A 17,623-nucleotide genomic window follows, 5' to 3' on the forward strand; every position below is an offset into this window, starting at 1 on the left:
TTTAATAGTCTATGTCTTTTTAATTTTTTAAAAGACTAAATCAAAATTTTATCATTTGAGAGGGGTAAAGTGCAATTTTATCTATACTAACTAAAAATTTTATAAATAGTAAAACGCCAAAAGTTAAAACTTCTCATTTTAAGGGGCGTCGAGATCCCTGCTAATCCCCTTAGCACCACTCCTGATCAAGTCAATTAAATTACCAATTCATCGGTTCATATCTCGAATCAATTACCGACCCAATAAAAACTTCGAACCTTAAACTTCAAATCCTGTTTAATATTTTAATATAAAATATTTTATATAATACATCTGACATGTGAATCGTGAATTGACGAGTTGTTTACAAAACAACCAGGAAAGAAACTAAGCCAAAGATTCAATTATTAAAGGAGCGTGTACTACACGGTCCAATAACATAGACTGATGTTTTGGTCTTCTCATACATACGCGGTCCTCCTTAACCCAACAGGATTGGATTAAATTGTACGGCTCTGATATGTCTACAGAAGAATCTGACGGTTAATCAACACAGTCCACGTGATATAAATGTCCAATCCCCCCGATCTCTTCCCCCCTCAAATTTCGTTTCATTTTCACTTGTCCAAAGCTCTGTACTGAGAAAAACCAAAATCTTTCCTTCCATTTTCCTTTCAGTCCTTTTATTTTTTCTCTCACATATGCTTGCCATGGAGAATATTGAGAATATTGGTGATGAATACAAAAATTATTGGGAGACGAAATATTTCCTTGAAAATGAAGAATATAGGTACCTTCTTACCTTTTCACAACAATTTTTTTGATTTTTTTTTTTGGGGTGTTTTTACCCATTTTAATTTTCACCAAAAGTGAATTGCCTTTGGTTAGACAATTAGTACATTAGAAAACAGTAAGAGAAAAGAAAAATGAATCTAATTATTTGAATCGAATTGAATTGATGCAGTTGGCCAATTGATGAGTTCTCCGGTTACTATGATTCGAGTTCTCCTGACGGAGCAGCTTCTTCCGTTGCTGCTAAGAACATCGTCTCTGAGAGAAACCGACGGAAAAAGCTTAATGAACGCCTCTTTGCTCTTAGAGCTGTTGTTCCAAACATCAGCAAAGTATGTTATCAAATCGTCATAGATTTGTGAATATATGTTTGTTTTTTTGTTATTTTTTCTGAATTGATTTTTAATTAGTTTGATGTTGTTGATTTGAATCGATTTAGATGGACAAGGCTTCGATAATTAAGGACGCCATTGATTACATCCAAGAATTGCACGATCAAGAGGGTAGAATCCAGGCCGAGATCAGCGAGTTAGAATCGGGAAAACTGAAGAAAAATCCAGGTTTCGAATATGATCAAGAGTTACCAGGGCTGAGATCTAAGAAGACTAAACTCGATAACATTTTTGATTATGGTGGATCAAGAGCTTGCCCTATTGAAGTGCTTGAAGTACACTCTCCAACTCCCCCTTCACTTTCTCCCTGTTTCATGTAATTAGTTATTTTTTCTCAAAATTACACCTGTAACTGTATTTCCTTTTGGATTTCACTTTGAATTTTCGAAGCTGAAAGTGACGCACATGGGAGAAAGGACAATGGTGGTGAGTATAACCTGCAGCAAAAAGACGGACACGATGGTTAGACTATGCGAGGTATTTGAATCATTGAAGCTTAAAATTATTACGGCCAACATCACGGCGGTCTCCGGTAAACTGTTGAAAACCGTGTTTGTTGAGGTAAGTCCATTTTTCGTCTTTCTGGAACTGTTGTTCTTCGTTCCCTTTCACAGGGTCAAATATTATATTTATTTTGTTAGTTGTGTCGTCGTACGAAACAACAATTACCCATTAAATGGGCAATATATTATTTAAGACCAAAATAGAAAAATCGAATTTAACTCTCTAAGCAACTTAGATCCTAGCATAACCAATTAATATTCTGTTTTTAGTATAATAATAGTAGGGAAAACTTATTTAACAGATCTAATAAAATAATTAGTATAAATTTAAACTTAAAATTAAAAATAAAACTTCAATAAATTCTTCAATCATTAAAAACAGTAAAACTTTAATAAATTCTTTAATTATTAAAACAAATAATGTAAGTGACTGAAAATTAGAAATTAAAAATAGTTTAATGCTAATTCTTGTACTAAAACAAGTTCAAAAAATAACCAACAAATTAGAAGTACTGATAGTGGAGTTCTTCTCTAAGTATTTAGATTAAGTTCGAATCTTAAAATCATCACTGTTGGAAAGGTTTTATTTTAATATCACTTCAACTAGAATAAAATTTAGCTTAAATTGTAAAACAACTTAGTACACCTATAATTATATATAAAAGAAGAAAAGACAGATTAAAACAACAATGCTTATTACCAAACTTAACATAAGTTAATTAAACAAGTTTTACTAATCTGGGTGTTTTACTAATCTGGGTTGATTTCATTAGTTGAATACTCATTAACATCTCATCAACAATCTCAACCCTCTTTATAATTAATAGTATTCGTCTAGACTTTTAATTAAAAACATCCAAATTTATTTAAGGGAAAAAATAGTGAACATTTTCATCCGTAAAATATTTTGTGATAAAAAAATTAAAAGCATTAATAACTGGATTAAGTAACGACAAATAAATTATTAAAAAAGTGGTGGCGTACAACACATAGTTAGAAGGGGTATCAAATAAAAAAAAAAACGGCCAGAAACGTGGGGCCTAAAATTTTGGAAACCGATAGAGAAACTTTAATAAAGTGGATCATCCATTACCATTTTTTATAGACTAATTTAAGATAGGTGAAAAATAAATAAAGAAAAAAACAAAAGAGAGAGACAAGAATGTAGTTAATTACTTTAGTAATTATATTTTAAATAAAAAGTATTTTTTAGAAAAATTAATTTACTAAATAATTTGATTTTTAAACCAATCCTTTTATTGAATTAAAATCCTTTATATATAGATACAAAATAAAAATTATTTATTACATTATCATTGGAGCTTAAAAATTTTATAAACATGACAATTGTGTCTTAACTTGATTAATATGTGTATTGTTGCCAATACAAGAGTACGAATCTTATTTGAAACGTATTATCCTCCTATTTATGGTTTAGAGAGTGATTATGGATAGTTTTAAATATTGTGTCAAAAAAATAATAAATGTGATCAAAACTTATAATGAGATTATTCAAAAAAAATTCTATCAACATAATTGGGGTAATCACATATTAATGTAGAGTATAGTAAAAAGTAAAAAAGAGGGCATATGTTAATTTTTAAATTTTACTTATATATTTTTTTTTAAAATGCACGGTGATCCTATAAAATAAATGAATTGTTTTGTATAATATAAATGGACAGAATTTGGGGTAAGTGAAATCCAGGGTGTTCGAATAAAACCTGTTCCGACACAAAAACTAAAGTAGGAAAGGAAAAGGGAAAGTGAAAGGACCCATATCACTCCCCACTTTAAACGTCCAATATATCAGTCTTCTATGATCGATTATGCTATTTTTAATATTTTCTAATTCGAGATATATAACTTTTGTATATCATGAAGAAAAAGAAAAGATATATAAATTTTGGTATGCCTCTAGTCAACTGTGTCAATCATGTCCATTTGGGTAACTCCATGATAAACTATGGTTATAAATCCTGTGTATATATATGTATGTTAGAGAAGGATCATGATTTATAATTGGCATCCCTTCAAATAAGAGTCCAAAAGATGACAAGTTTGTAAACTGAATTTAAAGTTGAGTGATAAATATTGTGTTTGTATTTTAGTTTATATTAGCATGGGTTTGATTTTTTTAACAAACTTTACCCTCTAACGCTTAAAAAAAAAAAAAACCTTGCCAGTTCAAGGGAGAAGCTAAATGAGGTGGGCAGGGCCTCAAAATCCCCTTCAGAATCAGTAAAATTTAATGTTAAGTTGCCTCTCTCCCAAATATATTATAATTCAATTATAACCCTTTCTAAAACAACCTGCTAGCTTTGCTTAGGGGAGTAGACGGGGGTATATAAGGCTATTGGTTTTCCCTAAAATGGTAAAAGTGAAATTTAATCTCTTCAAAAGTTATGAAATTACAAATTAATATAATGATAAAATCACACTTTAACCTAAAAAAATATAATTTATTAATTTCTAAAGCAATTTTTTGACTTTACCCCTAATTAAATTCTTTAATAATTATGACTCTAAAGTATCTTTCATTTAAGCAATAATAGAGAAGAAAATATTTAATAAATTGTGGTGGGGTTTTAGGGTTATAAGAACTAGCATACTAAAATACTAGTATATATCTTCTAGAAAATAATAAATATAAAGAGTAGGTATACAACTATCATTGCTTGTTTAATTAATACATTTTGTTAAATATATTTTTATTTCTTTAAAAGAATTATTTAATTTTTTTATACAAGATCATTGATTTTGTCCCTACATGCACCACATAAATGATAGGAGTATGGACCGCATTGAAAACTTGTAGAATATACTAGCATCTTGTTTTTGTTTTATTTCTTCTTCTTTGTTTCTCCCTACCGTATACAATTCGTAATTATCAAAACTTTCCAGTGCCAAAATTATGCCTTTTTTTGTACCCATCACACTATAATAGGACCAACACACTAAATCATGTTTTATATATATATATATATATATATATATATCTGTGGCTATAAATATCTAAACAAAACTCCCACAAGGAACCACCATGTGTTAAATAAAAATATATATTTGCATTTAAAACGTGCTCTTATTTAATTTATCTAATGTGAAAAACAAAATATATTATGCGCATGGTTTAATAACACATTACCTTTTTACATTTCCTTTTCTTAAATGTCAGTATACTAAAAATGAAAATTGACAGTACATAATTGCTCTTCTTTATTTTCACATTTTGTCTTTATTATTAATTTTTAAACAATTCGAAATTTCCATAATTTATTTATCATTTTCTGAATATTTTCACATCACTATACGTAGACTTCAAAGCTTTGGTTTGGTTAGGTTTGGTTTAGGGTATCATTATTTTCTCTCATAAATAAATACAATTAAGGTTTTTCTTTGGTACCTTTATATTATTTATAAGCAAATTGTTTAATCTTCCAAAATAATGGTAGAGGTTGCTTTAAAGTTAAAAAGCATGAGTATAGGTACTTTATAAGTGATTTTTTATTTAGAAAAAAAATATGAATGAATCCTTTGGAATGTTAATTTATAAATTATGCATCCTTCTGTCATCCACATATTCGGTTCCGCAAGATAAAGAAGAAAGAACGTGTCAATTGCCTAAATACTGGGAAATTTGCCAAACCCTTACCCCTTTTTCTTTTAAATTCCCCTTTTTGTTTTTGCCGAGTAAAGTAGGGATAAACCTTAGCTATGCTCAAATATAGCCGCACATCTCGCTTTCAACAGAATTTTGTAATACAACCCAATATTAAATTATTAGTAAGTTTATGTACTGGTCACTTAATTTTAAAAAAGTTATAAAATGATCACTAAATTATTCCAAAGTTTTCATTTAAGTCATTGGGCTGTTAAAATAATTGTTGTACGGTTTTTTCTATTCACATCGTATGCACCAATCAAAAGTATTTTTTCCTTTTCTTTTTTACAATTTAGGGTTTTTTTATATATAAAACGACTTTGAACGTTACAAATCTATGAACCAAAATCCAAATATTTTTCTTCTCTGATCTTCGGCATTGGCTATTAGATTTACTTAGATTTAAAGTATGTTCTTCTACCTGTCAATGGTATCGATCCATCATACATATCGTTGACTCATCGTTTGGAGCTTGCTAGTTGGACTTATATATATAATTAACATTTCAATGACTTAAATGAAAACTTTCGAATAATTCAATGACTGAAAACTTTCAAATAATTTAGTGATCATTTTACTATTTTTTGAAGTTAAGTGACTGAAACGTAAATTTATTAATAATTTAGTGACCTTAGATGTAATTTACTCTTTTTGTTTCAAGTTGTTTATCACTTGTTGATTTTAAGATGTATTTAAAAGCCATTTGATAATTAAATTTACGTATAATTACTTATAATTACAGATTTGTCATATTTGAATAATCATTATAATTAATAAAGCTAACTTAATTGAGTGTAAATAAGATACCAATTATTTGCTCAAATTCTTTGGGTTGTTGAGAATTACTCGAGGTAGTAATGACCACTTTCAAATTTTTGTATATTTTTATTTTTATTTTAATGGATAATTATAATTATATTTTATTAGTTAAACACGTCTAGAAATTTATGATTTTTTGTAGGGTTAAATAATTATTTGGGGCTTGAATTTGTCAACAAGTTTCACGTTGAGGCTTAAGTTTTTTTTGTCCTAGTTAGTCCTTAAACTTGACAATTATTCTCATATTAGAACCTGACTTTGGCAATTATTCTCACATTAGGGCTTAAACTTTAAGGTTTTCAAGGAAATATTAGGGACTAACTTGGACAAAAAAAAATTCAATCCTTAATGTAAGAACAATTGTCAAGTTCAGGGACTAAATTAAACTTAAAAAATTTAAATCCCAATGTAATTAATTTCACTGTATATTACTAATTCACTTTACCATAAATTACTCATTTCACTGTATATTACTAATTCACTTTATTATCTCTAAATTATTTTTTAAATATAGCAATTTGTTTTGGAAACATATATATTCACATAAATTCTAGTATCATTTATTTGGTTTTGGGCTTGACATAAAAATGCAGGCTGATGAAAGGGAGAAGGATGAGTTAAAGGTGCAGATTGAAACAGCCATTGCAGCACTGAACGATCCACAAAGTCCAATGAGTATGTGAGCTAATGATAACAATAACAATAATAATAAATCTGTCAAATTTACCTCATTTTCATCATGCTCCTTTTTCCTTCCTTCTTCGTCCTAAGTAGAGTCTTTAGTTTTCGGCAGTCTTTATGTTTGAAATCTCTACGTCCCTTAGTCCCATCATCATCATCTTGTAAAATAAGTGTATGCTTCCATGTCCTGTGTTTGAAATTTCAATAGAATAACATTTCTCCCCTTAATTCATTTATTGTTTTTTGTTTTTTTTTCTCCTTTTTAAGATTAACTAAATCATCTTTTGTTAAAGGCAATGATGAAGTCGGAAATTTTATATTGGAGGATTGGAATGCATAAAATTAAAAAGTTTTAGGGGCATAAGTTAAAAGGAATTAAAAGTGTAGTTGTACCATTTAACCAAAGTTATCGTCTCGGGTTAATATGGTTAAGTTATTGTTTAAAAATGCAAAGTTGTACTAACAGTGGTTGGAAAAAGTAAATGTAGACTTTTTCTTAGATATTTGGATCAAATTTGAATCTTGAAGTCAACATTGTTAAGAGGGTTTCACTTGAATATCACCCCGGTTCACATATTAATACTAGATTCAAATTGTAAAATGGATGAAAACACCTATAATTATAAAATATATATATATTAATATTTTTTCTATAATTAAGTCAACTATTTTTGGATAATTACTTACGCTACAGTGTATAATTACAATAAATCAAACAATTAGATGTTTCCATTACTCTTTACAATTCAATAATCCCTATTCTATACAGAGTTGAATTGTCTCTTGTTGTGTTCTTACAATTGTGTATGAAAGTCATTGATGTTTTCCTTTTAGTTGCATTTTAAGTTACAATTGATTTTAGTAACTACAAGAATTAAAATTCAATATGGACACAATTCAAAAAACTTTCTACATTTTTCTGGCTTTATCTAGAGAGTAATTCATTATTAATCTTCCGTGCAAGATGTTATTTAAATTCAACTCTCTTACCAAGTTGCAACCTCAGTTTTATACATTAACTAGATCACTCTCTACACTAAGATTTTGCCCTTGAAAGCTTAGTTGCAAGAAGAAGAAGAAGACGAAGAAGAATAGTTTGTTTTACAACAAATATACATTAAAATAAGTTTTTCAAAGTGAACAAGATAAGTGCTCTCAATTTCGTACTTTAATCAATAAACAAACCTTTCTTAAATAGACATATATTGACTTGTCAAAGTTTTAATCAACATAAATGTTAATACCCTTGAAATTAGTTCAAGCATGTCTTCAATATTAAATCAAATAATAGACATGGGTTCGAATGTACTGAAGCACATTATCCTCCTATTTATGGGTTGGGGAGAGGTTATGAGTAGTTTTAGACATTGTATCAAAAAGTAGATATCTTCTAAGAATAATTCTTTTAAGAAATCAGATATCTTTAATTAAGGAAATTTGATTATATTAAAATGATTCAAAAGGTTCTTAATTTAATTATTTCCACCTCTCAATCCAATAAATTGCTACTAAAACTCATCAAAGATTTGAAGTAAAAATTCCAATTTTTTTTAGTCAAAATGGTGTCACCATATTTATGCCAAATTACATTACAATAAGTTGCAATTGGTGTTGCATTTGTGAAATGTAAAATCAAACCATCGTCCTTTTTTTTTTCGATGGGAATGGCTTTGAGTTTGTCAGCATCTAGCTAGCCAATCAGCAAGTCCAGTTTCCAATAGGTTCGAGCTTGATCAATTAGCTCATGCACCATGAAAGCCTCGTGCCTACACCCTGAAAGACGGTCACTCTAAAATTGTCTTCATTAGGGACTCATTTATACTCATTTATATAAATGCTTTTTCCATTCCCAACACTCCCATGAATCTCTTTTTTCAAAGGCATTGGATGTGTTGATGTTATTTGAATCGAATTAGATTAATTGGTTGAATTGAGAATAAATTGAGGTATTAGTTTGGAGAATACTATTAGACTGGTTAATTCGGGAATCGGTATGGTCCAGTTGAATCGAATTTTTTTATAATATTTTTAATGATTTATTTAATCGAATTGGAAGATTTGATCTAATTGATGGAACCAATTAGATGGATAAACCAATGACTTGATCAATTCGATCACCAATCCAATTCTAAAAACCTTATTCACTCCCATATCCTTTTTTAATCCCATGACAATATTTTAGAGCAAGAATTAGGGCTCATTTGATAGCACCATGCATACTGCAATTTTAATTGCACATAAATTCATATGTTAAAGAAATTAGGAATATGGAACCCCTTTGCTGATATTTCGACTTATTTATTCTATTTTAGGTTTGGAACTAGATATCCTAAAAGCATGTAAGAGTAGTCAATGAGATCTTAGTAATGCTAGTAAAAGTTGAGATTCTCGAGCCTTAATGCTTTAAGATGATATGAGTTGTCATTTAATATATTCGACTTAAATCTCACTATATATAAATTCTCCTTAGAACTATTTTAATTTTGCTTGAATATGAGTTCAATTATGTAAAAGTAAAAAGTATTACGAACTCAAAATTCGAAGTTATTCATAAAAATATCAATTATAAATTATGAAAACAAAGATGCAAGGGATATTGTCTCATCTTTTCATTGTTTTTATATAATCAAGGTATCTTTTATATTCATTTTACTGTCCGTGAATGCTACGTTTTTTGGAGATCAATGGTTGCCCCTCTCAATAATGTCATTTACGAAATTCGAACATGAATTCTCCCATTAAAAATACAATATACTTTATCACTACATCCAATAGTACTTGTTGGTTCTCGCATGATAAGAAGCTTTGACAATTTCATGTCCCACTCTTATTATTAACATTTCTTAAGAGGATCATTAGATATATCTTTTAGAATAGGGATAATATAATTTTTGGATTCTAAACTTTGATAAATTAAATTTACTTGAGTATTTTAACTTGACAACTGGATTCATTTTTGTTCTTGAATTTGAAAATATAAAAAATTTTGATGATGTGGCACTTTGAGATTTGCCACATCAATTGAAAATTTAATATAATTTCATAAATATTTTTTAAAAATTATTAAATCGATTCAACTATCGGTTTTTTATCCTAGTTTTTAATTTTATCAGTTCTGAGCAATTCCTGGTTTAATCAGTTCAACGCCTTTGTTTGAACCAGTACACTGGACTGTTCTTGGTCTAATCAGTCTGCCTAATCAATCTAGCCATGTTCTAAGAACACTGGTCACATCATTAAGTTTTAGCGAAATCCAAGTTCAAAGACCAAAATGAATTTAGTTGTTAAGTTCAAGTACTAAATTGAACAAAAAAAAAGTACCAAGTATCAAAATGAACCTAATTGCCAAATGTAGTGACAAAAAAATATATTATTTCTTTAGAATACAATGAAAATAATAAATATAAAAAAGTAGGTAACTTTTGTTTTATTGCATGTTGTTTAGATATTTAGAGTCATATGGAAAACATGATTTAATGTAGAATCTGGTAGCATTTTGTTTTTGTTTTGTTGTACTTCTGTTTTCAATTTAATGGTCCCAAACATTCTGTATTTTGTGTGCCCATCCATCACACATTAAATCATGTTTCCCATATGACTCTAAGTATCTAAACAAAACTCCAAAATGCTTAGAACCACGTGGAAACATCATTATATATATATATATATTTATATTTTGCATTCAAACTGTGTTCTTATCTGATTTATCTTCACGTTTCCTTTCCTTAAATCTGAGCATGTTTCAAATATGTTTATTTTGCTGGCTACATAATATTACAGTAATAGGAGGCTTACAAAATAGTTTCATATGATTTGGTATTGTATTGTTGTCAATACAGGAGGACGTGGATTTGAGTGTGTTGAAGTGCATTATCTTTTTATTTATAGGTTGAGGAGGGACTATGGATACAGAAAACGGAAAAAACTCCAGACAATGTCGTTATGGAAACACGGAAACATTTGCAACAGCACTCGCACCGGAGGAAGAAAGCAACCACCATGACATTGGGGTGGCCATGGATTCCATCACCGCCAAATAGGTTGAGGCAGACAAATTATTATGCCGCAAACGAATCAAACAGGAAAAAAAAGGCGAGAGGGGGAGAGACCAAAAAAGCTTTTAGGCTCGCACTTTCATGCTGTCGATGGTCAAAAAACCAACATATAAGGTTAACAAAAGCAAAGGAATCGGCGAGGCTAAAAAAAAGACCCAATGCCGTGTTGAAAAAATACGGTTTACAGTTGCAACAGAAATTTAAAATTTTTTAAATTGAGCCGGTTTGTAATAATCATAGTAATAAACTTTACCGAAAAATATTTATACTTTGTACGAGACGGATTCAGGTTGATCCTGTCTTTCAACCGAACGACATTCTCTACTATCGGCCTCTACCTCAAATTGCATAAGTGTGGGATCGAGCAACATAAATCAAACACAGAACATAAACGATATTATTATTTTTAATAGAAAAGTAATTCTCTCAATAGAAACTGGTAAAAATCACAATTCCTAAAAAATAGAATTTATTCCAAGTAAATAAATTACCATTATTTATACAGAAATAGGAGAATCCTGATTGAATAAGTGTTAAATAAATAATATTATTTTAATTAGAAAATACTCTACTAGTCTAACTCAGAAGGGGGGAACACCCTCTTAGATTCTCTTAGGGGTATCGCCCCTCTCATATAATGTTATGTGAGATAGATTGGGCCTCTTATGTATTAAGTTAAATTATAAGTGTGTCTTAAACTTTTGACCTAGCACTTTATAATTTAATTCAACTCAATACTTATTTTTTATTTCTCAATATCAATATTATTTATTCAATTAATTGAATTATCTAAATTAATTTCTCAATTAAATAATTTTCTCAACTCAATTCTAATTCTGTTAAAATCATAACAATTTTACCGTAAAAGAAACAATGAGAAAATATTCTAATTTCCTTATTCAGTGGATTCATAATGACTAGTTAATTTAATTTCATTTTTGAACTTCAATTATTTAATTAATTAAATAATAGTTCGAAAACTTTAAATTAATTCTTATGTAATTTTATACTTAGTGAGAAAACGCTTTCATTTGTGAATGCGACCCATTTCTCTAATTTCATCATTTCCATTCATTTCTAATTTCAACGAGCTACTGGAGGGACCAATTGAACATATATAATTAAGGCTCAAATAATTTATAATTAAGTTCCAGCTTTTCGTCTATTAATTATAAGCTCATTTAGTCACAAAATCATTTCACTATAGTAACATGGCCGAGCTCTCCCTAATTACATACCATTATGAAGATTACTTAATAAGTGCTCGTCGAACAACCTTGTCATAAATGTGTTACCCACATACGATATTTTTAATTTCTTGGGGATGAATTTATTCTCCCAATATGATTCTATTTTATCTCATGATAACTATTACATTTTTCTTAATGAAAAGTCAATTACTATCGAATAGTAATCAAGTCATTTATCACAAAGATAAACGACTCATGGTCACATTTACTTTTCATCATCATGTAAATTCGATGAGAGGATATCATTTACCTTTTAGTTGGGCTGTGAATTCCACTATTGTAAATAATGCTACATACTGCAGAAGTCGTATACCCAACGCACTTACTTTTAATTCTTTATCTACTTGAATTTTGGCTTTTACTTACATCAAAATATACAAGTCACGCTTACATAGTCCATCATCCACTCAATATTAAGGTATGTCACACTATAAACACCACAAGTAAATAAATCCATGAACAGATCTAGGATCTATTCTACTAGAGTCCTGTTCGATATATTGTCAATCCAGTTAGTCATCTCCATGTCTCTATCTTCTAAAAGTATCTCCTCAATTGAACTTAATAGACGACATAATAGTTTTTCAATTAATTTGCTCGTTTCCGATTGGATTAAGGACATGTTTAGATTATTTATTAATACAAGTTATCTTTTTGTATTATAATCCGACCGCGTAATATCGTTAGTTTTAGTTAAATGTTAGATAGTTAATAAACCAATATTTACTTTCATTTTGCTTCCCGTGCAAAAACCGTTAAGGATAATATACAAATAATATTAATGTAATCAATAAATGTTTTATTAAACCAATTTATTTAAAAAATATAAGTGTACAAATACGAATATACTACACTTCACTAAATCTGACAGATCGATAATAACGAGAAGGGAAGAAACAAAAGAAGGGAGGGGAGGGGAAGGAAGGATCGTTGTTGGCGAAAGAAGCCATCAAAGACCCGTTGGTAGCCTCACCAGCGACAAAAGTGGAAGAGGACAATAAAAGGAAAGTTTTTCTTTTCAACTTTATTGGTTTATCTTTAGAAAACTATAATCATGGCTTCTATTGTGAAAGATTGTGATGTCTATACAAGATTGAGTTTTTATTGATGGAATAATTTTAAGTTATTGCTTTTTTTTATGATATTCTTAACATTTTTAGATGATTAATACAAATTTTAAAGAACATTAAGATTAATTATCTTAATAATTTTGAATTATTGATTATTGGTTAATATATTGCATTCTCATAATACCACCAAAAATTTAGGCGATTTTTATTTTTGTGAAAGAAAATTGTTAGTTGTATGGTGATTTCATGAAAATTTTTGTGTTTAAGATTTAGAATATTTTAAGTTGTATGGTTTAATTTGTGCACATAAGTTTCATGCACCATCAATGAATAATAGCATAACACTTCATCATCAAATAAAATAAAAATGGTGAAAGACTTAAAATAAATAATTATAATTTTATTTGAACATAATTAAACCATAATTTAATATAAATAAGTACTAAAACCCTAAACTCTAAACTCAAGACCCTATATATCAAATACCCAAGACCATAAACTCTTAAACCCAAAACCATAAATCCTAAACCATAGATCCGAATCTCAAAGATATTAATATTTATTTATAATTGATACAAACAACATTTAATTATGTTTAAATAAAATTATTAATATTTATTTTTAGATCATATTTTTTGTTTAATTTAATGATGAGGGACCATACTATTACACTGATGGGGCATTGAACTTATGCACCGATAAATGCATCAAATATTATTGCTTTAAAATTTAGATTATTTGATTTAAATGTTTAGCAAAAATGGAGGAAGAACATGAAGAAAACAAAGTTATATGAGTCACATTAATTGTTTCCAAGATTTTAATGTAAAATCAAGTTTTTATTAATGGAATGATTTTGAATATTATTTTGTATGAGATTTCTATCAACTTATTAGTTAATTAATCAATACAAATCCTTAATAAATTAAGATTAATTGTTTTATAATCTTAAAATTTTCAAGTTTTGACTAAAATTTTGACATGTACATTCTCAATTCTCATGACACAAAAAGCACTTATCATATTACCTTTTTTTCTTTTCAAATACTTAACATTTTCAAATATTTCTCGGGTATAAAAACTTATGTAGTATGCAGAATTGAATTTAAAATAAAAATGCTGTAAAAGAAAATTTTCTTGAACCAACCAAACAGTAAATGCAGCTTGAAGAAATAGTAGAGCTAGAGCATATCATTGACACTATTTCCTAGTCTCAGATACAAGCAAGTAAATAAACAAACAAACAAGATCAAACAACATTGGTGTGTTTCATAGGGGGAGATCAATAATACTACAAAATCACCATCCATACTTGGCTTGTGTTTCAGCTTTAGTGAGCAAACCTCTAGATCGCCTCTCTTGCAGCTCCATCTCTTTCTGCTTCATATCAAAGTACAGTGAACCAATTTGATGCTTCCTCTTGTGAAGTTTAGTCGGTTTACCCTTTGACGAAGCAGGCTACACGCAAAGCAAAGATGGTAAATACCACAAATATTAAAGGGTATTAAAAGAAGTTGAAGAACAAGATTTAGGGGCTTCAAAGCTAGGGTCAGAATCATCACAGACAATTGAAAAGCTGGCATTACCAGATAGGGTGCTATGATACTCATATTCTGTACCATAAGGACTTAACATTCTAAACCGATGGATTCTAAGCTGCAATTACTAAACTATCTATGATACTTGAAGAACAACAATTAAAAAGTAGAACCAACTTATATCCTAAAAGAAAAATGAAATAACTTATAACATAGTTATCAAAATTTTGCTTTCCCTGAAACTAGGTTCAGTCTGAAGATCCCAGATTATGCCTTTTGCTTTTATGCCTTTGATCAATGCCTCATCTATTCTGCCAGGCATGCCATTATCCTTCAAACTGCTCTTTCTTTCATTATTCCCATCTTTATTTATAATTTGGTAAACCAAACAAAGCCTAGTAGTCATCTTCCTCAACAACCAATGAAAATCATATACGAAAACATTTCAAATTAACAAAGAGAGCAAGGACTTGGTAAACATAATCTCAGTTTTGAGGAGTAAGAAGAGCATAATGTAAGCCTCTTTATTCAAATTGGAAGTAATAAGCTAAATAGAGACACTGTGAGCATTATCAGTTTATACTAATGTCAATGGGAGTAAATTTCCTTTTCTTTGTCAGGTGCACACATCCACGTGTTAGGGACACATAAAGAGGTTGAGGTGTGATAATTTTCAGAGTGGATATCTAAAACTAAATGGTCCTGTTAAGGTTTAATCAGGATTTGTTAGTAATCATTAGTCTTAGATGATGCTCTGTTTTGTTAATACTTTAAAAGACTTAATGCAAACATTCACATCTATGGTGTTACTACTTCTCTGTTACCTTTATTTATCATCACTGAAAGAGGTGACACATTAGAAAATTATTACTAACCAATGTTTAAGACGCTCCAATATTCACAATGCAGAAATATCTTCGACATTTATATCTCTATCAACTTTACTAGTAACTTAGTAATATCCCTACTGTGCTTGGATCACCGCATTTATAACTTCTACATGCTAGACCCCAAAATTTAAATAACTTTACTATCACAACAATCTATAACCAGACAACCTGTTTCTTTTAAGCGGAGGAATACTACTGATCGATCTCGTGGAAATAATCTACTTGAACCTAAAACCTTTACCACTTTAGCTGCAGGGAAAAGACTAACAACTAGCACATGCTAAATCAGGATCTAATGATTTCATTGATCACGTCTATTTTGTAACTTATCAAGCATATGAAAGCTATGTTACTCAGGTGTGACTGTTAAATATGGTTACTCTTTTCTAAGTTTTTACACGTATGTGGAGAATCCTTGGAGGTCATATCCCCAAATCCGTGTACTCAAAGAAAAATGAAGAACAGCATACCATAAAAGCAACACAAGCAAGTGCAATAAATAGATAAGACACAAGACAGACCAAACAGAAAGGTAGTATAACAATTTGTTTGAAAGAGTAAAGAAATTGCAATGCAAATATCATTAAATAAACCCTAAATCAAACAAGCAGAAGTTCAATACCTGGTAAGAAGGCCCAAAAGCTATTCCAGTCATCTTGACCTGGTCTTCCCTGGGCCGATTCTTCGTAAGATCATCCTGCTTCACCTCAACAATTTCCACTGGTAAATCATTCCTCCCTCTCTTTCCCTTAACTTTCACCCCAAAGTCAGCTATCCCTTTGGTCTCAGGCAACATAGAAGCCGTAGTTGACCCATCACCCCAATTATTCTCATATTGTACATGGTAATTCCCATAACTCTCATAACTCCCATAACTAGTAGCAGCATCAACACCCCCAATATTCGGATCACTACTCGATTGATAGCTACTATAATCAGCATAATTTGCATAACTACCAATATTTTGATCATTGTTTCCATAGTTTCCTGAATTTTGATCAACACTCGACTGATCATAATTTACATAATTATTATAACCCACAGTGGTTCCAGCATTTACATCCGAACCCCATTCGTAATTCGAATAATTAGGTGGGTTATTATCAATACTTGCCTCCTTTTTGTCTTCAAAAGTAGATGAAGTCGACGTGGGGATGACTTGGGTATCAATAATGGATCTTCTTCCTGAACCCGAAGAAGGGGCAACACCTAATGTAGTGGAGTTCCTGGGAGCAGGTATGCTTGATAGAAAGGATTTCACGGAAGGACCTTGAGCTAGGGTTTCGGATTCTCCCCGCTTTGGCCTTTCGTTCTCCTCCTCGTCGTCATCGTCGGAATCCACGTGGGTATTGGGGTTTATAGGAGGCTTGAATTGAACGATTCTTTTGGCGACAGGAGGATTGGGTGGCTGTTGTGGTTTGGGTTGGGGAAGATGAGAGAAAAGATTGGATGGGTTTTTGGGATGAGGAACAGCAGGTTTGGGAACACGAACAGCTACTTCACCTCCTCCACCGCCGTTTCCGTCTTCGTCGTGGTGTTTTGTGAAGGATTTGAGGGATTGTTTAGGCTGCGGAAGATTAGTGAAAAGGGAAGAAGATTTGGGTTGAGGGAGAGAGGAAACTTTAGGAGGAGGAGGAGGAGGAGGGTGAGTGATTTGTTGGGGTTCATCGTCGTCGGAGGAAGCATAATTGGCTAACAAAGACTCCATCGCCGCCGGTGGCCGTGCCTGACGCAAAAGAAGAGAATATATCAAATCCGTATTCGTGTATAATGGTTTAAGCCTCAGCCTTAGGGCACCCAATCTATCGTGATAGGTAAAATTATTTTATTGGTCCCTATATTATGATGAATTATGAATTTAGTTCTTTTACTCTGATTTGGACATCTTTTAGTGTATATTTTAAAATTTTGAAATTTCAATTTCGAATTAAACAATATCCATTCAATTCTTTAAGGTTATTCTATATTTAAATTTATTATATTAAACTCT

The 17,623-nt window shown here is 30.3% G+C and overlaps 2 protein-coding genes across 2 annotated transcripts; one reads left to right on the top strand and one right to left on the bottom strand.

Moving 5' to 3' along the window:
- The first annotated feature begins 570 nt into the window (after positions 1–570).
- Positions 571–7,062, top strand: LOC105782916 (transcription factor bHLH35). Its single transcript, XM_012608011.2, has 5 exons — positions 571–769; positions 944–1,103; positions 1,211–1,438; positions 1,554–1,724; positions 6,743–7,062. Exons 1-5 carry the CDS (start codon positions 681–683, stop codon positions 6,830–6,832), a joined length of 738 nt encoding a protein of 245 aa, XP_012463465.1. The 5' UTR covers positions 571–680; the 3' UTR covers positions 6,833–7,062.
- A 7,307-nt stretch (positions 7,063–14,369) lies between these two features.
- On the bottom strand, positions 14,370–17,409 carry LOC105782915 (uncharacterized). The gene is made up of 2 exons (XM_012608009.2): positions 16,256–17,409; positions 14,370–14,663 (listed from the first exon to the last, which is right to left on the bottom strand). Exons 1-2 carry the CDS (start codon positions 17,339–17,341, stop codon positions 14,505–14,507), a joined length of 1,245 nt encoding a protein of 414 aa, XP_012463463.1. The 5' UTR covers positions 17,342–17,409; the 3' UTR covers positions 14,370–14,504.
- Between the last annotated feature and the right edge of the window lie 214 nt (positions 17,410–17,623).

The sequence above is a fragment of the Gossypium raimondii genome, chromosome 13 (genome assembly GCF_025698545.1).
Source record: "Gossypium raimondii isolate GPD5lz chromosome 13, ASM2569854v1, whole genome shotgun sequence".
Classification (NCBI taxonomy): domain Eukaryota; kingdom Viridiplantae; phylum Streptophyta; class Magnoliopsida; order Malvales; family Malvaceae; genus Gossypium; species Gossypium raimondii.